This window comes from Lagopus leucura, unplaced genomic scaffold, assembly GCF_019238085.1.
Source record: "Lagopus leucura isolate 7727_CA_CO unplaced genomic scaffold, USGS_WTPT01 Super-Scaffold_73, whole genome shotgun sequence".
Taxonomy (NCBI): Eukaryota; Metazoa; Chordata; class Aves; order Galliformes; family Phasianidae; genus Lagopus; species Lagopus leucura.
This window is the reverse complement of record NW_024962252.1, coordinates 58,516,420-58,539,145: the sequence shown is the minus strand read 5'-3', so window position 1 is coordinate 58,539,145 and position 22,726 is coordinate 58,516,420. Positions and strand designations below refer to the sequence as shown.

At 40.6% G+C, this 22,726-nt stretch overlaps 1 protein-coding gene and 1 long non-coding RNA gene across 5 annotated transcripts in view; both read right to left on the bottom strand.

Annotated features, from left to right (window-relative positions):
- The window catches only part of MAP3K4 (mitogen-activated protein kinase kinase kinase 4), a 69,940-nt gene extending 68,759 nt beyond the window's left edge, over positions 1 to 1,181 (bottom strand). For 3 of the 4 annotated variants that reach the window (XM_042876960.1, XM_042876973.1, XM_042876966.1), the window contains exon 1: positions 1,054 to 1,181. In XM_042876960.1, coding sequence (XP_042732894.1) covers positions 1,054 to 1,115 — 62 coding nt within the window. In that variant the 5' untranslated portion in view covers positions 1,116 to 1,181. The remainder of the gene's footprint in view (positions 1 to 1,053) is intronic. The other variant, XM_042876980.1, reaches the window with a different exon arrangement.
- A 2,361-nt stretch (positions 1,182 to 3,542) lies between these two features.
- LOC122183193 lies at positions 3,543 to 20,291 on the bottom strand. The gene is made up of 4 exons (XR_006180154.1): positions 20,167 to 20,291; positions 14,120 to 14,267; positions 4,057 to 4,307; positions 3,543 to 3,571 (listed from the first exon to the last, which is right to left on the bottom strand). It is a non-coding gene; the product is annotated as an uncharacterized LOC122183193 (long non-coding RNA).
- Positions 20,292 to 22,726: the final 2,435 nt, after the last annotated feature.

Here is a 22,726-nt window from a genome sequence, read left to right as displayed (position 1 = left end):
CCCAGGGTCACGCTGCTGTGCAAACTTCACTTGAAAGCGTTTTCCTCCTAACTTGCACTATCGTTCCTCGAAGTAACTGTAAGAAGGGACCCTGACACTCACTCACATCTACTCGCCCTGCTGGCATTCGTAATCAGATATCGCAAAAGTATTTTGAAATAACTTTTTCCATGCCTTCTGCCATGCAAACTGCGAGCATCCCCACGTCCTCTCTGGTCCCTCCGGAGCAGAACAGCAGCTCAACAAGGCGCGGAGCTCACGGCAGCAAGCCGCCCGCCTCCAGCCCTGCAGAACTAATCGATCACCCGAGAGCTTCCAAACGCTTCCTGAATGCCTCCTAGCGAGGAGCGAAGCGCATCAACGGGATGTTATTTTAAAAAGAAAAATAAGCGCCAGCGAACTAACAACTCGGACTTACGCAACGCTTCTGCAGCCGGTTAGAAACGCTAAGCCGAGAAGTAGCCTGCACCCCCAGCTCTCAGCCGGGCACAGCCACGCGGAGTCAGCCAGCTCCGAGGCGGCGGCGGCACAGAGCTGGAGGAGCGCGCACAACGCAGCCGCTGTGCGGGAGCCTTTCCCGGAGCCGCACCTCCCGACCAGGATGCCGCCAGCAGCGATGCGATGCGATGCGATGCTCCGACCCCTCCGCCCGCCCACAGCCGCCGCTCGCAGCGCTCTCCTCCCTCCTCCACAGCCCACAGTCCCCGCTCCGGCAAAAGTTCTCTCTAGAGCCGTCCCGCAGAGCACCTCACAACGCCGGTCCGCTCCGCTGCCCGACAGGGGGGAGGAGGCGATACACTGCTAATTGCCGAGCGCCCACAAAGCACTACCTTACCCACCCGCGGCCGCTAGAGATTTCTTATCGGTGCGCTTGCCGGTTCGGTGGTCGCGAGGAGAAAGCACTGAGGCTGCAGAGCCGGAGCCCCGTGCACGACGCGCACCCGCCGCCTTGCAGCAGGGCTCGGCCCCCGCCCGCCGTCCAGCCACAATCTGGCAGCTGCCGACCCGCGCTCCCCGCACGCAGCTCCCTATTTGGCAGCTCCCGGCACTGACCTCCCCGGCGGCGGCGGCTCCTCCATGGCGGCGGCAGGGAGCGGTGCGGCAACGTCTCTCATGCATGCACCAAGGCCGCCATGGCGGTGGATCGCAGTGCGCGGCCCGATCCGGCCCGCTGCGGCGCCGGAGGTGCAGCGGCGGAGGAGGGGACGGGGGTGGGAGCTCTACCCGGCTGCAGGGACCCGGCCGCCAAGAGCCGCCCGCGCGGCCGCCATCTTAGAATCAGCCTCACGGGGCAGCGAAGCCGGGAGCATCGCTACGGCGCGCGAGGAGGGACTCGCCGAGCCACAGGCGCTCTGTGCGCCGTGGTCGGACGGGTGCGGAGGGGGCAGTGCTTCCCGCCCGGGACGCGCGGTGCTCTCCGTCCCGTTGCCGTCCGCCCTCTGTCCGGAGGCGGGTGGAGGGAACAGGGTGCGCCTCGGGAGCGGGGCGTTCTCGTCTGCGAGATCAGGGGACGGCGGAGGGGGAACTCCCGGGGACGGGAGGACCCGATTTCTGCGCCAGCTGATGAGAGAGCCGGTTTATGCGGGTTGTTTTGGGCGCCGGGGGATGCAGGGAGCTGCCGTCCCGGCGCTTGTTGGCCTCCCGGCGGGATGAGTAGCTCTAGGTTGTCCCACGGCAGCCTGCCGTGAGGCGGCTCTCACCAAGAAAAGAGAGGGACGCAGCCCTGCCTCATGCTGCAGTATTATGCGTGTTGTTTCTTCTTTTTTTTGAGGAAACCACGTTGATCACCGTGCTCGCTTGTTCCCTGTTGGTTATCCCAGAGCTACTGTCCTTCAGGTGGTTTACGGAACTGTTCCTGACATCTGCAATTCACAGTGAGTGAGCAGCACGGACGTTAGTAGCCAGGGACAGAGAGAAAGTCAAAGTTAGTGATAACTGCGAGGAAGGCTGCAGGGTTTACCTGAATATTTACCATCTCTGGGTGCTTGGGCGATGACCTACACATGCAGAGGTTGGAGCCACCCAAATAGTTCAAAGGCATCTGAAAGTCTGGAGGCCCTGCAGTGACTTCCACTCTCACCAAAGAACAATCAGGAGACAGCAGTTATACACACAGGGGGAGGGGTTTGGGGGAAAGCAGGCTTCATGCTCCTGGAACAGCTTGTTTCATTTTACAAACATTCTAAAGCCTACAGCAGTGCTGTTTATCAGCTTAAAACAAAGACCTGAAGCCACATGATCCATTTGGAAATATAGGGAGGAAAAATGTAATTTCCTGAACTACATCTATAACTTGGCTGGAATATGGGCTAACGCCCTTCAAATGCAGAGAAATGCAGCGGGTTGGTTAAATATTCCAGTTGGTGAGAACCTCATCTTTTGTATTTTATAGGACTGGATGAAGAGCAGCAAACCCTGGCACTGGTAATACAAGTTCAAATATTATGTTATTTCTGAAGAGTGACATTTGAATTCAGAAAGGACTGGAATCGGTGCTCACTTCTGCTTTGTGCTTAATTCCTCAATTAAATTAATTATACAGTAAATTTACACTGATTTCTTTCATTTCATGGCAGTGGCTTTTGGCATTATTTTCAGCTATATTATGGGTCATCATCTGACACCAGTCACTGTAATCTTGTGTTAGAAGCATGTTTTCCTTAGCTAGCAAAAAAAAATGTATACATCTGATATCTTATGCCATGCGGGTGATGATGTGATAGTATAGATGTGTTGACACTCCAGGGACACATGACAGAGGTGGAAATGGGGACTTCCCACCACTGCTTTCTATGAACATGTAGATAATTTACTGAAGTAAATCAGGGTTCACTGCAGCCTCTCAAATGGGGAGAGCCAGAAAAAAAATTTCAGCATGCCTCTTTTCTTTTCCTGATATTGCAACCCAGCATCACATTTCTGTGGTGCACCAATGGAGAGTATGCTAAAACTACAAATAACGACAAGCAAGGCAAGCCTGTAACTTTGATGTGACAGCACTTCCTTGCATACGGTAGGCCATAGTGAGCAACAAAGCTGCTGGCATCAAAAGGAGAGTGTGTAAATCTCTCTCCTTATCTCCTTAACAGAGAAGATTCATGAAAGGCCTGCAGAGAACACAGATGGACAGGAAAAAAGATTCAGGAGTGTATGTAGCTGATACATAAGACTGTCAGAGCTTATCTGTAGATGATATTTAGACATGCAAAAATGAAAGAAATTGCAGAGATCTTTCAAAAATTGGTATATATGAAGTTCTTTTAGTGATTTTCTCTTCACTTAGGGAATGTTCTTTTATATCAAAAGCTCAATGACTGCTATTTTGTGAGTCTAAGTATACCAGGTGCATGAAAATTGATAAATTTGTTCAGTTCGATTCTACTGCTAAAACATAGAAAGGTACAAAAAGAGTAGAGACATCACAATAAATGTACCCAAAAAATGAGTTAAAAACATTAGAAATTTTAATGGATTTCAATTCCTGAGGTGGCAATTAATCACGACCCTGGAATTATAATATCAGTCCAGACTGTGCATGCAAGTGTACTCTTGTAATCTGTGAGTTCTACAGCTGTATATCAAAAAAAAAAAAAAAAAAAAAAAAAAAAAAAGGAATAAGGAAAAGAAAGGTACAGCCTGTGTAAATATTTAAATCTGTTATAAAAAGAACTTTCAAGTTGTTGCAGTGACTGTCACAGGCTCAGACTGACTTTTTTTTTTTTTTTTTTTTTCAAGCAGAGTTAATGAAACATAGAAATCCAATGGTCATTCGCTATGAATTTACATGCAAAAATAATATCCTGGTCAATAACAGTATTGTAGATTTAGGTTTTCTTTCCAAGAAATTATTTGATTTCCATGAACAGCTATTTAAAAGCAAAGGGAAGTTAATTAAATGTAGTCCCACCCTCAGCAGCAGACACTGGAAAGCAGCCTGTTAGATACAATTAGTCCAGCTCTAGTTAAATCTGCTGAAGATAGAATTGTCATTTTTTCTCGGTCACAGGTTAGAAATGCTCTTCTGCAGATCTATGAAAAATAAAGCATGAACCATACCTGCATTTGATATGTGGCAGACCACGTGACAACATTTCTTTCTTATGTAGATATTGCAGCTATTCACCCCAGAGCCAAAATAAAATACCGAGATGCATTTCTACCTGGAAATAAGCAGATTTGTCCATCTACAGTTTTGTTGCTTTCACAGAAGATCAGGATGTTTGGCGTAGGTTTTTTTGAAAGAAAGAGGACTGTTTTCAGTGTCATATAGCTTGAGATTTGCTCCAATTGATTTGAAGTGTGAACCTCTGAAAGAAATTAAGGAATCGCACTGTATGGCTCTGTTCAATCATCTGTTAACCACTGTGATTCATTCACTTCAGAAGCTTGCATAATAACTGCCAAAGCTTGTTCAGCAGCATGATTTAACAGACATGCTATAATAGGAGCCAGCAAGCTTGATGGAGGTAGAGTATTTCTGTCCAAACACTGTCATCTCACATGCTGCATGTCAGATCACACAAGGCCTGATATCATTGACTCATCACTATTAAAAGAGTATTTGTAAGTAGCAGTGGCATGAGGTCAGAAACGTTCCTGGGATTACTGTTTTATCACTTCAACTCTGGGTTTGTTGGCTGCTATTTTTTTTTTTTTTTTTTTTTTTTTTGGTACTTCCTGTCCTAAAAAGCAACTGTGTGCAGCTATTATTAAAACAAAATGACCCATGAGAGGAAGATGAGCCTGAGTTGTGCTTAAAGCAGTATGATTTTGGTGTGTAGAGCTGGCCTGGGGCTTAGTGCCTGTACTGCTGGGCAGAGCTACAATCACGGACAGATACTCAAAGTTACCTAGAGACTGAGCATGGAAATGACCATCTTTAGATATAGATAGACTCAAAAAAATTTCCGTGGATACAGTAGCTCATATCTTCCCAATATCTTACTTTAGACCTGTCAATAAAACCTGAGCTGAATTTAGTACAGCTTGAACGTATCAGTGTGAGTCCATTTAAAGCTAACTTGTTTCCTGTTAATCACAGCATAATTCTTTCCCCAACCGTATTATAGACATACTCAGTAACCAACCATGGGATATTCTTAAAGAATGACCAAGATTATGGCAGTGCTTTGTCTATGTTTGAGTTTGATAGAGTATAATAACATATCCAAAGAAACTCCACTGAAGAATCCTCTGAAGCCACATTTTCTAGACCTAGAGCATACCCAGTTGCTTTCTATGTATGTCTGGCAGTGCAATTTAGTGCCTCATTGCATGTAACACTTGGTATTTTTGTGGATTTTGTGTGTCTGAACACTTGCTTATATTAAAAGTTCTAGAGATGCTATTTGTTTTGTTTTGTTTTTTTTTTGTCAGCTCAGAAAACAATTTAAAAGTTCCATACTCTGTCTTTTAAAATAACTAGTTGTGCATCTGAGATTCTTCCTATATCTGCCTTACAGCAGCTGCAAAACAGCTGTGAGATCTATATCAAGCTTTCCTGCCTAGCAATATCTTCTACAGCTCTGGTCCACTGCTCCTCCATCCAACAGCTTTGTGTAAAGTGAGAGTAGTCACAGGAAAGCAGTATAGCTGGTATATTCCTTCATCTCAGTAGGTCATGGCTTTTTCATCAGCTCTATGATGTTATAAGCAACTATGAGAAAATTTTAATCTTCATTTAATGTTAATCTCTGCAAACATTTACATACGTATCAATTCATTTATATAATAGGCATATCGAAATCAGTGGGACAGCCCCAAGAGAATAGTTACTCATATATACAGCAATGTTTAGAGGATCTGTTTCCACCTTCTGCTCTGAATCATCTGGAATAATTTAACACCCATGATTTCACAAGGTGAATTAATCTGTCATGATTTTATCCTGTTGATAGTTCAGGCACTAATGTATTCTCCCTTTGTCACAATGCACCCCTGTTTGGGGGATGTCAAGTTTGTATCTCATTCTACAACTCCCACTGTCTCAAATTCCTCTGTGTTTCTTTCTTATCTTACACTTACATCTATCCACTTCATTAGTTAAAAAACAAAAAAAACGGTTACCTCATTATGAACATTACTATTTCCATGCTTCTAAATAACTGTACATTGATCCTTCACTATAAACCACTAAAGAGATATGCACCTGCCATTTTATGTTATTTCAGTGCGTTCCAAGTTTTTTTTCTCATTTGTGTCTTGTTGTTCCCTATCATTATTTTTATAATTGTTTTGAGTCTTCTCATCTTCACAGGTACTGATGATTATTTTAAGACGTCCTTGGTAAGAAACATAGCACCTAGCACTTGAAATAAGTGTTGAATGTTGGGAGCTAATCTGCTTTCCTGGCAACAGGAACCTCTCCAGCTACAGCCAGTTGAGGAATCCAGTTTGTGACCCTTGTACCACGGAGCTAAGGTCTCTGTGACACACTCTGCTGAGCAGCTGCAGAAGATACAGCATCTGGGCATTTAGCACCTTTATGAGCCAGTTTGGAAAGAGACCTGGAAGTTAGTTATGAATGCTACTTCTGAAACTTTCCTAGATCAAAATAACAGAAAACTATAAAGGAAAAATTTGGAAGATCTATGAAAAATTTGTTGTCAAAGCTTAACAGCTCTTTCATCATTTTTTCTTTACTTTCCCTCCTGACTTTCAACTAAACAAAACTCATATCCTATAAAATTTTAAAGAGTCTATTTTCCCTATCCACTATGTATATTGGAGTTCACACATCCTTCTCTAAAGAATCAGACATACAGCATTTGTTTGACCTACTTAGCACCTTTAACTGAGATGAGAGATCCCTAGGATCTCCATGTATGTTATAAATCCATACTAGTTGTTATCCAGGCGATGAATTGTAAAGCAAAGTTTAAGGCCTGTTTGCTTGACTGGCAGTTATATGCCTTTTCCAAGACAGGTTCCTGAATCCTGAAACTCAAAACAGCTTTGAGAAGCTCTTATTTCTCAAAAGCATGAATCTTACCCCATTTACACCTTTTTTCTGTCATCCTCCTTCCTGTCCCCCATGTGCCTGAATAACGTATATGCATCCATCACAGTTGCAGAGGCTGCACACAAGTGGAATTGCCTTTGTATATAGTTTGAAAAACTGTCTTTTGGCAATGGACCCCCTGTGAATTTCTCTTTCCAATGTAATCCTGTTATCTCACAGATGACATAAGAGTTCATTCTTTCTCATTTGTTGACAAGAAAATGTGTTACAGATAAAGGAAATATAATCTACTTCCACTGTGTTGACTACCATGTGATTTAGAGCTACCTACGTAACCTCGATTTGGAAAGAGGAAAATTAATTTTTGCAAAATTTGAAAACTATTTGGTTTTGTTTTAATGTAACTCTCTTCTATAACCATAGCAACAGTCTTATTGAAAGTGTTCTGTTCATAATTATTGAAAGGGTGCATCATTTTGCTTTTTTTCCTAGGTTTATAATTGTCTAAAAATCTTCAAAATAATAGTTTCCAGATTCAGGCCTTCTCCAAGAAAAAGAGGTGCCCTAATTTCTACAAAGTGCATCTAGCAATTTCAAATCTAATTAATGTCCTCTCATTCCCAAGGAAAAAAAAAAGATGGATTGTTTTTCCTCTTTTTTTTTCCTTAAAAAAAAAAGAAAAAAGAAAAAAAAGAAAAAGAAAAAAAAGAGAAGGGAAAAGAGAAAAGCACACAAAGTGATTTGGAATTAGTTTGGATGAATAATACGTGAGAAAAACCATCATTCACTGAGATAAACACGCATGCATCTGTAACTCAGTTGAAGGGCTGTGCAGTCACTGCTTCACAGTCGGTTCCATACTGAAGCTAAGGGAAGAGCAGACTGCCAAGGCAATATTTATTTCTAATGCATCTGCCACAGGAATGTTCAGTAACATAATCTGAAGCAACAGTGTTAATTAACAAGCATTATATGTTTATATTGGTTTTGTTTAAAACACAAAGATAAAGTTCCTATTACCTTTATGGATGTAGTGTTAGTCTTACAATGCTGTCACTGATATATCGTGACTGTATTCTCCATGAGACCAAAAAGAAACCCAAAAAATCAAAGAGAAAGCTTTTTAAGCAATATCACCAATTTTAACCAATTTTTATTTTAGAATGTTATGTATCCCAAACATAACTTGTAACTGTAATCTGTTTTTCTTAGCACTGCAAATGCCTTTGCAATTGTCATTTGTTTTGTTTTGCTTCTTTAATATGATTGATATTGTCACCTTTGGGTGGATCTCACTGTGACTGTGAGGATAAAACAGACTTTGTTTTTTAAGAGTAGCTGCACTTTAAACATATTCAGCTCCATAGCTGTTGCTTGCTACTATAGTGATAATCAGAAAGAAAAACAAAGGTGACAAAATTTTCTTAGTTCTTGTTTTTAACCAAGAAAAATAGAATTATATAGTGTATTGATGGAGAATGGTGTGACTGTTGAAGCTGAGGATCTGTCATTGCTCCATTCTTCCTCTCTTACTGGCTGACTGTTGTTACATGTTTTTAACCCTGTTTCTGACATTTTCCATATTTTGAAGTCTAGATTTCTTCCTTCTTAATCTAAGCAGAGACAGCAGTCAATTAGCCCTGCTACTTAGGCTGAGCATTAAGATACTAACACAAAGCATCCTGAACTCAGTTGAAAGACTCCAGATTCCTAATGGTTCGTGGAAGTTTTGCAAAGCTAGGAAAAACTGCCTGTCTGGATATTCAGCAAGTAGATTTAAACTGGGTGAGCACACATTATTCTTTTGGTAGTTCTGGAGAGAGACTGCTGATGAGCTTGCTTGTTCACCTGTTGGAAGCATTCAGTCTGGGTCAGCTACAAAACTTTATCGCACATTGCATAACTGCAACCTGCTTGCATGAGATCATAGAATTATTTATCTTCTAACTAGCTCTTCAGATGGACACTAACACTTCAGATGGACCTTTGAGTCATAGCCCATCTGGAGTGGATCCATCAGTGATCCATCAATAACATTAATAGTGTGGAGCAACTGAGAAGAAGCTGAGAGACATGTAATGTTCAGCCTTTAGGAGGACAGAAGGCTCAGGAAGGATCTTACCAAAGGGAATAAATACTTGATATCTGGGAGTGGTGTCCAGTGAAAGGACAAGAGGCAATGGGCACAGACTGGAACACGGGTAATTCTGTTCAAACATGAGAAAAACTTCCCTTGCCACTAGGTTGGCTGAGCAACAGCATAGGTTGCTTAGACAGGTTATGGAGTTTTCATCCTTGGAGATATACAAAACTCCACTAATTGTGGCCCTAAACAACATGCTCTAGCTGACCCCTGCTTTGAGGAGGGGCACTGGGATAAAATGATCTTCAGAGGTACTCATCCACATCAGCCATTCTGTGATTCAGTGATCTGACTGATCTCATAAATGCTTTTCAATTACAACCAAACTCCAATACACTGGAAAATAAAACTATTTAAAAGCACACAGCACCACAAAACTTTTGTTGTCATTTACAGTTGTCACATATTATGTGTGTTGTTGTTGTAGTTGTTTGCTTTTTAAATTTTGGATCTTAAATATCATTAAATCATTCACAATATTGTTAAGTAGCCACTTCTTCTGCATATTAAATAGTAACTTCCTGTCAGAAGAAGTTGCGTAAAGACTGTTAATATAAGATATAAGGACAGCTTTGTTGAAAATCTTTTTTTTCCTCCTTTATAAAGCTGTGTAGCTTCCTACTGGTAAAGTTTTGCAGTCAGGCTGACATCCTGCCTTTTCTAAATTTTATGCCTGAGCTGTTAGTAAGGTGTTTTAAGAAACACTTACAGAAAAATTAACATCAATAATGTATTTTGCTTTCATACTTCAATTAATGAAAAAATCTTGATATTAAAATTCCATAAATAATAAACCTTTGCATTTTACATGTCAAATAAATCAAGTCTGTCTGATGTATTTTAATTATCACAATCTGCATTCAAATAATAATCTGCAAGCGTGTTTAGTGTGGAAAGTACCTAAAATTTATTTATGCTACTAAAATTGTCTGGTTACCTTTCATGCTACATTTATTATAGCTCTTCCAAATGTCTGTGCCATACTCACAACAGCCTGCCAACAAGAGTGCTGAATAAGAGGAATTCACTATGAATGGATCCCTCTCCTGGAGCCACTAGCTCAGAAAGGGAAGATCTGTGTGTGTAATCATTTGTCTAAAGAGGGTAAGGGCAGAGCTATCAAAATTACTCTCTGATGCAATGCAGTAAGTATGAGTCTCCTAGAAAGCTGCAAGTTGTAGGTGTCACAGTCACAGCCAGTAGGATTACCATGACAGAGTCTCAGTTCCTCTAAACTGTAAGGTCAGATGATCTTTCTATTAATTTTAAGTATTTCTGTCCGAGGAAGCAGTAACGAGCAAGCAGCCTTTTAAATGTGAAAACAAAGGTCTTTCCTATTTGAGCATTGACACTTTCGTCCACAGTTCACGGAATGCTACTAGCAATTTTTACTGCAAACCACAAGTGGATTACTAGCTTAACAACCACAGAGCCTTATAACCATGTATCAGTCCAAGGATTCAGCATGAAACTGTATTGGTTTAGAAAGGTTTAGAAGATAGGTTTAGAAGCTGATTATGAAAATGTGTCCTTCCGCATATAAAAATAATCTGAAAGACACTGTCTAAAAATGTACAGTGTCTGTATTGAAAACCACATAAAGAATCAGCCAGCTTACCTACATGATGTTACAGAGTAGATCTGTTAGTCTTTCTGCCTGGTTCTCTTCAATATGATTCATTCTTTGCCTTTATTTTAAAATTTAATTTAGAAAGATACTGTATAATACGGAGGAGTTAAATTAAGAAATATCCTTAGATAAGTATAATTACAACCAAAATATGTCCCATCCAGATGTAATATTAAATGGTAGGTCCTGTTAGCAATAGCGGGTATATAAAGCAGAAACAGAAAGTGCAGAACAGAAGAATAAAAGAGGAGAGTGAAGATGCTGCTTTTCTAGTGTAAACAGCATTATACTAACCTGGTTGCAGTATTTGTTTAACAATAGCTGACTGGACTAAACTTAGCAGCTACTTTTAAAAGCAAGAAGCCTACCTTGAAAATAACTAATTGTGAACTAATTTATGTCATTTATTACAGCATCTATATGAACTATACTTCTCACTTCTGTATACTGCTTGATTTTTCTGCTCCACATGCTTGAATTACTTGACACTTTGTTCAATAGCATTCTTACTTAGAGTGCTCTATTTCTTATGATCTGCAAAGCTGAAAAAGGGTTTCTTAGTGTATTTATATTGGGTATAAACCAGCAGAACAATAGATACAGCTCCAGCAGCACTTGTGAGTGCAACTGAATCTCTTCCTATTGCAGTATGAAACTAATAAGGTGCATTTTCTACCAGAGTAGCTAAATCAATAATTGAGCTGATGCTGTCATACCTTATAAACACCTATCATTAGCTTACTGTGAAATATGCATTTATTGTGCATACAAATAGGGAAAACATGCATTCTTATCAACAGACTAAGACCCAGTGTCAGTAAGCCACATGTTCTTTCACCAAGAGCAAAGAACTCAGTTGCCTGGGTTGCCCAGCCTAATTGTCAATACTTAGCCAGCTTGCTCCCCATCTGCCAACCACATTATCAGAGCAGAACCTGGACTCATTGGTTATAAACAGAAGTCTGCATGTTCTCCTTAGCACCACCACCAACCCTAATATTCAAGGTTCTTTTTTCTTTGAATAGCTAGATAGGGAAATAAATCTTTCTAAACCCTTAGACTACACCTAGAAAAGTTAATTAATATAAACATTTTTCAGTCTGGCTCAAGATCATTAAGCCAAGAGAGCCTGTTTTGCATGAAGAGCAAAGATACAGAGAGAATTGTTAGGCCCACTATCTCTGAACATATTTGCAAATGTATGTAGATATGCATTTAATCTGCATTTAGTAGGGCTAAGCCTCAAATAAAACATAGCAAAATCCAAGACCTGCAAATTCAGCAGTGATCTGGCAAGAAATCCCTGTGGCTTTTCAGGAGGATGAGGTCACTGCAGATGGCCAGACACATCCCAGACCAGCTCATTTTTGCTGCAGGCCTCTTTGCTCCTGTTCTGTAGAGTCCTGACTTGCCATGAGTCTGAGAGGGAACTGCACTGCAAGGCTTCTGCTTGCTTCTCTTTTGTTCAAGAGCTCCATCTCCTCACCTCCATGTGTCGCAGCAGCATAGCCCACACTGACTTGACTTTCAGGTTATTGTGATGTGAGTCATAAGCATGCTACATGCTGCATTATATCTGCAAGGGTAAGGGAAAGGACAATGTGACTTTTGCTCTTGGTTGGACTTCAACAAAGCCACAGGAAGAAAACTCCAGAGTAAATTGTTTACGGACTCTGGTTCTCTCTGCCTAGCTCCCTAGTATAGTTGCAGGACAATTCAAGTTACACTTGTTTATGGAAGGTGTAACCTCTGACTTGGGCTGCCTAGCTGGCTCAACAAGCAGGAACGGGTCAGGGTGATGCAAGCCCTGCCCGTGCCCTTCCCTGCCAGACTATTTGTTCCCTCATAGGTATCAAGCAGACTGCCACTTTCAAGTGTGGGAGTAAAAGAGGCGCACAGCCTTCTTTGAGAGCTACTGACAAAAATAGCTTGGCATTATTACAGTATTTTTAGTACATTTACTAATTTTATTTAGGTGAAAGGAGGCAAAATAAGGAATTCAGGAGAGCAAGCAGAAAATAGAACAGCTGTTTGGTAAATGACTGCTGAACCAATAATTGACTATTATGGTGCTAGAACAATTTAATTGCCAGCAAAGACCAGTTGAGAGCCTTACAGTAGTAAAGGATACTAGAAGGAAGAAGGGAAGCTTGCTAATCTGTACTGGTGAAAACGCCAATGTATTCACTGTGTATGGAATTTATTTTTGAGGTGTTTCCAGGAAAAGTATAATAGTGAATAAAGTGTGCTTCATCCACAAAAATGTAATTTCAAGTGCTTGTAGAAATGGAACAGTCACCAGCTCTTATGACACTGATTGCCTAAAAATGGATCCTTTCAAGAGAAGGAGGACAATAAACCATTCTTGCAGGAAAACTCAGTTGCTAACAACATTAGCCAAGTTTAAAATTTGTTAGAGAGTGGGAGGTAAGGATGTACAAAATCATACTGGGCTTAAGGTTACAACTGGACAAGCAATGTATTATTTTCCTTTCACTGAACAAAGTCAAATCCTTGTCTTGTTTATGAGCTGCCTATTAACAGCTTTTAAAATTGCAAAACAAAAACCCTTCCAAATGCGTCACAAATTGAAATTACTTGTACAAAACATTCATCAAACAAGTTTAAGCTAATGCCTGTTGCAAATATTCCTTGGAGTATTTGACATTTGTGCTATGATATTTGTGTTCTGAGTGACATTCATTATACATTTATGCTGCATGAGCAAGTGCTTCTTCACTCAGAATACTGCTGCTTTTCTATGCTTTGTTGATTAATGTACAGGGAGCCATTGTGTTCCCCTTCTGCCAAAGCTCTGAAAACAAGGGAAGGTGGGAGATGAATGGTGCACTGGTCAGTCTTGTGCTGGTCTGTTTGGTCAGTGGTGATATTTCCGTTTTTGATTAAAGAAATTTCAGCTACCAGGATGGCATACACTTTAGCAGATAAGCAAAGAAAATCTTTTGACAGTTGTTTAAGAGCTAATCGGAGATAAGAATGCAAGGATTTTGTTTTACACTGCTTCCAAGGTTTCCATTTGTACCAAAGCATAAGGAAGAATTCTTTAAGTCCTGGCTCTAAGAGCCTGCAAATATAAACTCAGATTAAACTTCTATTTTCACTTTTGAACTAAAAAGCCTGAAGACATGATCCAGAGACATTCTAAATTTTCAGTAGGCAAAACAGACAGCAAGCAAAAAAGGATCTACGTACTAAGGCCAGCCTCCTCATTCTGGGGACCTGAATCATGACTTCTGAATGCTTGAGTTAGCAATTCTGTATTTAGCAGTGAACAAAATGTTCAAAAATAGCTTCTCACTATTTGTACAGCTATATTTATGCTTGCTAAAAGCCATGCTAAGCTGTTAAAAAAAGAAACCCAAACCTTGGCAGTTAGCAGAGCGTGCCCACAGAGATCAATGCGCAACAGTGTCTCTTGAAACTGAAGTTCTCAACTCTTTCTTCTCTGCAGTGAATGGGACTGATGGGCTGCTCTGATGAACTCCTCCTCTTCTACTACTTTTCCTTTAAGCCTGAAAGCAAGAGCATAGAAATTGAACTTCCAACAAAGCAGGTTCACCAGGCAAAATAAATATGTCCTTTTTAAAGTGAAAACCTGTGATCTCAGAACTTACGTAATTGGAAAACTGTGCAAAGTGTTCCTGATTGAACGCAGACAAGTTTTAACCAATTACCTGCATTTCCTACTCATCTGCTCCAGTCTGATTTATCTCTTGATCTTATCACATCTAATCTTTTAGACAGCTGGCTGTTTGGAGCAGAGACCATCTCTTTCGTTATTCTGTTACAATAACAGAAAATAACCAAATAGAACCTTTTTCACTCTGCTGTATTGTAAACATTAAATAAGTAACAATTTTGGTCAATTTGTATTCTCAGTATTGTGTCTAAAGCCACGATGGAGTACGCGAAGTGCTGAAATCAATTTGTTCGGGCCTCTTGCTGGGAAAGTTCCTCATTCCAGAACACAGGCTTTAAAAGCTTACAAGAGTAATGCAAATAAGTTTTCTTCTCTAGCATATGTTTTCTTTTATACATATGTATTTTAGATGCAAATTGAAACTATTATGTTAAAACAATGTCCCATGTGTTCTATGTTGTCATCCTCAGTGCTATAGAAACTCTACAGCTACTCCACTCCAAATCCTTGATATAAACACTTTACCTGATGTCCAGAATCAGAGCCTAGCCAACACCTCCTCAAAGCAGGCACCAGCCCATTCTTACCCCAACCTGCTTGAGCAAGTGTCAATCAACCACAGCTGCACCTCCTTTAGGGCACCAGCTGTTCTAAATGCACTGGTCTGGGGGAGCAGAAAAGGAGTGCAGGGTATGTCTGTCATTGTACTTAATAGCACACACAAATCAACAAAAAACCCTAAAATTCTTAAAACAAATGCCACAAATAAACCCACAAAATAGCAAAAGTCTGTAAAAAGAGAATGTATACCTCTCCAACAGTGGTCTCCTGTATTTCTCAAACTGAAACGTGGCAATACTGCAATCCACTAACCTGTATGCGGGCCCATGCCTGCATATGGAGGATGAAAAATCCTCCATGTCTCATTTTAATTTTCAAATGACTTATTTGCCCAGAATTCCTGTATGTCCTCCCTCTCTAGAACTTGTTACATCTCTGTGTTGTAAAGTCACATTGCATTATTTGAGCTATTTACTGCTCTATGTAATTTTCTTATCTGTACATGATTACACGAATATGTTGCACATATTTTAATGAGACAAACTTATAAAATATGATGGCATGTGCAACTGTGGTAATGAATCTAAAGATTAACAGATTTTAAACTATGCAAAGGTGTTCTGAATGACTGCATGCTTTGGCAAATGTAGCTAGTTGTATAATGATGTTTTGATAGCTTCTGCAAGGCAGATTCTTGCACATTATTCAGTAGAGCATAACGTAACATTTCATTAAATATGTAAAAGAAGGACATGGAAATAACCCTGATTTTTATCTCCATTAGTAGCCTGCGTCCTAGCATTCTCTCACTGATACATCATTGATCTGTATAATCCAGAAAAAAAGGCACCTAGGCAGTGAGATAATATAAGGACACATTGCCACGTAATTTTTAAAGTTAGTTTCAAAAATGACACTTCTGTGTAAGAAGTAGAATACATGCTGGGTGAACTATGTGAGTAACTATGCCGTGTGATCTGCCCCTGCGCTGGCTCTGTATCAGTTCCTTCTGTCATGTAGGAAGGGCATTCACTTTCTCCCCAACTGCTACCTTCCCTCCTGGGCAACAAGCTGTCACAGCAACAAGACACCAAAAAGAGAACAGTCCCATGAGAAACAAGAGTTTTTCTGCTTTTCTACAAATTCTAGCTCTGCAGAGGTGAAATCTGCTCTTCAGTGAACATTCAGACCATCTACCTGAGGAACTGCCCTTTCAGGACTACCAACAAAAATGATAGTGATAGTTTTTTCAGTTGAGCTCTTTCAGCTTTTTGCAGAAATCATTATGTTTGTTCCTAGCCTGATCTGATACTGATTCTTCCTTTTCCCAAAATACTTGGTTCTTTTAATATAAATTTGCCCATGCTCTCATTTTGTTACTTTATAAAAAAGACAAAAACTCTTCATTAATAGGAGCTGCTATTATGCTACTCATTTTCCATATAAAATGCTTTAGAGTGAAATGCAAAACCCACATGCTCTTCCAGAAGATCTAAAAAATGTGATTATAATAACACAGTCTGTTTGTCAGTCCAGCTTCCAACCCTGTACTCAGCAGGAAAAGTCACAGCAAACGTAAGCACGGAAAAAAATATGTAAAAGGTCCTTGCTAAATATTACATTTGTGTATCTGTAGGGATAAGGATGACAGCTAGCCAAGTGCCCTGAGCATTCAATTTCTCCATTGAGAGAAACTGTGTTCACAGTATTTTCTCTACAAAGACGTCTCTTAGCTTGGATTCTTTCCTACAGTGCTGAATGCCAGCTTGTTCTGGAAAGAAAAGGAAGGGATTTAAAAAGACATGAAACCAAAGGGACTTCTGGTTAGATGAGCAATTATAACAAAAGAAAGTTTGTATTTTTTAGGCAGGCAGAACTTGCTTCTTTACAGTAGACACACGAGATAATTTTATTTCTGTTAAATAACTTCCTCTGCTTGTAATGCCCTTCTTGTGTACTAGGTAACTCTTCTACCTGTGAAATTAAGTAACTATTAGAATGGCAGGAGGAGCCCTCATAAAAATTGTATGACTCAGCTCTTTTTTTCTGCACTGACACCAAATGTCCGAGAAAGACTGGCTGAAAGTAGAGAAGCCTTTTCTGCAGTTCTTGTATTTAGGGAAGTGTTGGCACTGTTTATTTTATGGACCCCATTTGACCTCTTGATTCCCTGCCCTTCTGCTCTTAGCTGCTCATCCCTGCAGAGGGATGTTCTGAGCCAGAAACTGTACACAGGATCATAGATTGGCTTAGCTGAATGGGACCATAAAAGCCTCCCAGTTCCAACACCCTGCCATGGGCAAGGTTCCTACCCACCAGATCAAGCTGCCCAGGGCCCCATCCAACCTGGCCTTGACCACCTTCAGAGATGGGATATCCAGAACTACTCTGGGCAATCTGGTGAAAGACTTTTCTTACCAGTAGGTGGTCAGATGGGCCCACTAATCCCACTGAACTTCCCCTGTCTGTCCTGACTGTTCCTTCAGTCCCTGGCTGACTAGGGCAGGCTGGCAGGCTCTAAGTCCTGCAGCTCTGCATTTGGACCCAGAACAGCTGCACCTTTTTCTGTTTCTTTCTAAACCCACTGCATGACAAGCCAAGCTACTTCCTCAGACCCTGAGCCAAATAACTGCCAGGCTTGCTGAACATTTGCTCCTTACGCAAGTGGAATGATTTACTGCTTTGTGGGCAGCAGACCACCCAAGTGGAGAGCACCCCAACAAGATGGATGCCTCCTCGGTGTCAGGGCCTGGTCCTCACAAGACATGCAGGGCAAGGACAACCAGCAGCAGGGATCTATGAAAAGGAAACTGCTTCTTCCCAAACTGGTCTGTACCAGGAGGTAACTTGAGGGTGGCCTGCAACTACTTCATGGAGGAAGCCCACATCAGACAGTATCTGCTCCCCTGACTAGAGATATTACAGGTACCATCTGAGTAGAATGAATGATGTGGGGTATTTCTCAGCATCTGTGGGAGCTCTGCAGTACAATTTGAGTTTGAAGTTATTTCACCTCCATTGCCCTTTGGAACAAGCCACCCTGTCACCTGATAAAGAGCACATCTGGCAGCAGGTCTCTATGGTTAAGCCATATGTGCACAAGTCAAGGACTCGAGAACGCTCAGATCAGTCACGGTGCCACTGGTATGCAGCAAGAGGTGTGGGAATGAGAATGAGCATGCAAGAGAACGAATACACAAGAGAGGTGTGGGAAGGAGTCACACCTGGGGCTTTTAGCAGATGGCCTCATCCATCCCTATCAACCTGAGTCATGCAGCCAGGCGCTGTGGCCAGGAACTGCCACTTTAGTCACCTCTGTTACCACAGCAGGCCACATCACTCGATCTCTTCTGCTGCCTATTCATTTCAACCTGCTTTGTAAAGAGAAGTCAGATGAACTATTATGATGAGCTGGATTAAAAGGTTATCATCCCAACTATTTGCTATGGCTTGACCGCTCAAGTTCAGCTACTTTGTTCTGTGAAATCATACAAGCATCAAAGCAAACCAACCTGCTAATGACAGCATATGGAGGAGTGGGTTAATAGAGTGAAAGTTTTGAGGAAATAGTCTGATTTCAGGGACAGCTGAAACTTTATCTGCTTGTGATGTAAGTAAAGTTATAGATACGTCTTACATGGAAATAGCAGTTATTTCAGTCCAAGCACATGGGAGTTTTTATGCTGAGGCCACAGATTGGTATGCTTAGATGATGTGCCCTTTTCAAAAGGTGATCACTCTGAGCAGATAGCTGAAAAACAGTGGTTGGTTACAGGCAACAATATTAAACCAGCAAAGGTGCTTGTACTCTGAATATTAAGCTATCCTATCTGTCACTATAAATTCCAGATCATCTGAAATGTCTATGCCCTTGTAAAAGGAGTATTTTAGTAGTCAGTCAAACTAGATTAATAAAAGCCAAGTATATTGTGAGTACAGTTTCTCTGCATTGAAGAGGGTAGTCTGAAATTTTCAGATGATCCCATCTGATTGCTTGTTCTCATCCACGGCATAAAAAATATACTGCCCAAACATCAGGAAAATGAAAGTAAGAGAGGATCACAATTAAAGTCTGTCTTCCCTGAAGAAACAGCTCCTAGTTCATCCTAGCCTAAAGCCCCTCTGGAAATGCACCAAACCATATGGAAATATTTGTTAAGTGAAAAATGAGAGCTCACTTTTTACTGGAAATACAGAGATCCTTTTCCTTGTAAGTTAGACTCAGTCATACAGTGATCTAGGCAATGTCAGACATGCTAGGTACTTGAAATAACAGCCCTCTAGCCCTCTGGGTATTCAGGTCTCAAGGCAAGATTTCTGCGAAACCAGGAAAATCACTCAGCTCCATGTGCATCACTATGTACCAAATTACAATGCTTTGGCTGAAATAAGGACTTTCACAGTTTTCCAAATGTTTTTCAGTAGCTTGCAGTAGGAACATGCCTCAAAACTAACAAGTACCTTACATAACTGCAACTCTTGGAAGGTAGGCGATGCTTTTCATTTTTAAAGTTGTCAGCAAGCTCACACTCACTTCTCAGACATGGAGGAAGAAGATGGGCATGTGTTGTCACCGTCATTTTAATCACAGGGAGTGTGAGCACTGCCTTAGCCTAGGTGCGTCAGATGATAGGATTAAGACAACAGGATTCAGCATGGTACCCACCAGCCCATGGAGAACATCTCGCACAGTGCCCAGTCCAGGGACATACAGTGGGCAACAGCTGCCCTATTACACCCCGGATTCTTTCATCCAAGAGGGGAAGGGAGAATGCACCCAGAGTCCAGAAATGCTCTCTGAGAAAACTGGACACAGCCCACCAATGAGAAGTGATTAGGGTTTCTGGTCTTGCCACACTTTTCTTGCCATCTTTGAACAAATTGTTTTTATTCTTTGTACCTCTGTTTCAGCTCTAAGGAACTTTCTCCTGGTTGGTCTGCTCAGCTGTATGGCTCTGAGCCCTGAGTCCCAATCTCTGACAGGAGAACTCACAGTAGTATGTAATACAGTAATAATGGTAATAGCAATGATCAATAAGTGATGATTCTTTTAAATGTGACATCACATAGAACAAAGTAACTGCAAAAAAAAACTACAAAATAATCACCTTCCCCCCCAAAAACACAAACCCAACAAACAAACAAAAGAGGCAAGACTGAAACCCAAAGAAAACAAAGCACAGAAGTTGAAAGGAAGTTTCTCTACTTACTCCCAGTATAACAGACTCTTCCAGAACTGTGCTGTGCTGAACATGGCCCAGTGGCTTTGGTGAAGCAGCAGTGGGTAAGAAATACAGTGCAGAAGTAGCAGGGACGGATTTAAAGGTCACCACGCTCATTCACTTCAGAAAACAACTGCACACTGCGATACTGTGAGCAATGCTGTGCCTACTGTTATTACATCACACCCCATGACTGTTACGCTACTCCTTTTTCACTGTCATTACAATATTTTTCTCAATAGAGAACTATGAAACATCAGATATCAGAGCAAAAAATGCAGAGTAGCAAAGGAAATAATGTGCGTACGTGCCCACAATAGAATTGAGTTTTGCAGGTACTCATATTTCACAAGATCATGACTTGCTGCTGGCTGCATTTAACAAGTCAGTCCAAGAATGTGTGACGAGTTGGGTATTGAAAAGATTTTTCCTACCCTAACAAAACTATTGTTAAAATGGAAGCTGTGTGTCTAATTTTCCATTTTCATGTTTAAAAATACTGTCATTTCATTTGATTCATTCTCTAGCCTTATTTTCAGTCGAGGATTTGTAGCTCACTTCTAAGGCATACGCACCTGACAACAAAAAGCTTAGCAGAAAGTCTTTGGAGGCTGGTGGAAGCAGGACACTGCCATAGTTTTCGGGTGTTTAGTCTTTGGAAAAGACCTGCAAGTGTTGTACAGAAGCTGCCTATAGCCAAAATACTACGGTTAGTTTCTTAACTGCTCTCTTAAGAATGCTTCAAAGTGTTGTCATTGTGTGTTAAAAGGCTTACCCCTACAGACCCAACAAAGTACAGAAGCACAGTGTCAAAAGGGGGAACACTGAATAACTTAGTAATGGAAAGGGAATCTCTAATTGGATGAACAGTGAGCTGCAGAAGCTGTGTCTGGCTAGTGGGTTGGCAACCCCTAAGAAAGAGCATGTGCATATGTGTTTGAAGTCAGCAAAACAAGGCCAAACCATATTTCCTATTGATAAATTACTCTGAATCTTTGTCTTTCTCTGTTATATGTCTCATCATAAGCTTTACATTTTCGATTTGCTGCTTTTATTGGGATCTTTACAGAATTAAATTTTGTTTGCACATTGAATAAAATGTTAATGCACCTTGGCTAGTTAATGGAAACTTGGCCTTGGTAATGTTATCTTCTGGTTCAAATTGTCATGAAAGCTGTATTTTTGGTCTACTGTTTTCATAACATTTCCTATTTTCTTATCTATGTTACTGAAGCAGGAACATTCCAAAACATTTACTAAGGTCAAACTTTTTCAATCTCAACAGTAGGATGAATTCAGGGAAGAGCAATTCCGAACATTTATCATTTTGATTACAAATTACTGGGGACATAAAACAAGTGTGAATTACTTAGTCATATGCTCCATAACTGCAGTAAGACCTTGAACTTTCTTATCTTTGGTGATACCTGTTGTTTACTCCATTTATTGTTGCAAAGGGGTTCAAGTTACCAAGGCACAACTACTGTTATGGGAGTGATCCAGCTCTGGATAAATTTAGATCAGTGGAATGGGTGAGGAAATAGTGAAGGAGTTGAGAATTAGCTCAGTGTGCATATGAGTAACAGTGTGGTTACTAATACCATTATAATGCTGTACTTTTTGCTGTTATACCCTTCTTTTTTTCCAAATAAAACGTCATAAGCAGCACACTTCCAGACATTCACAGAATACCATAACTTTAAAAGGAAATTCATACAGAAATGTAATAAGTTCCAAGGAAAAATTGGATCAATGAAAATTCAGTTTCCATGCATAGCTTACTTTGACTTCAATCCTTCTGACTGATCTGAAGACCAAAGGAGATTCAGCAGCAAGAAAGTTCCTGTACTATATTCTGCCAAAATTGAAGTATGATTTCAGATCACGTCTATACTTATACCTTAGGACTTTTTGCTGCCTGAAGACAAAAGACTCCTACATGTGTTATATAATGCTGAGATAATTGCAACCACAGTAAAATATTTTGTAAATTGTAGGCAGATCAATTTGAAGGTACATGCATTTTACTCCTATTTTGGCTTTCCTTTCATGATAATTAAAATTATTTGTGAAGAAGGAAGAGTTTTTCATTACTGTTATACATTCTTGAGCTGTGATCTTCATTATCTCAGTCTTCAGTAGTAAACAACAGATTGAGCACAATAACAAAGAGCTTTTTGTTGTTTTTTTTTTTTTATAAATAAAAATGAAAGAATTTCAAAGAAATTTAGTGGTATTTGTGTTAATCTTGGTGTGCAGCCTGAAATTAAGAGATCTATTGCTTCCTTGAAAGAAGCTTGCTTACACCTTCCACAAGGTGCCTGCTACAGAAAAGACAAGAAAACATGTACTTGTGTGCATGTTTGCACTGGAAAATATGTGTGCATTAGTTTAGACGTGGATGCCATACTTTTAGTAGCAGATTTTTTCTAAAGAAAGTAGTCTTATTGCTAGCTGACACATAATAATGATTTCTTAAATGTAAAAAAGGAAGTTATATTGCTATATTGATGTAGCACTGGAAATACACCAAGTATTATTCAGTTAC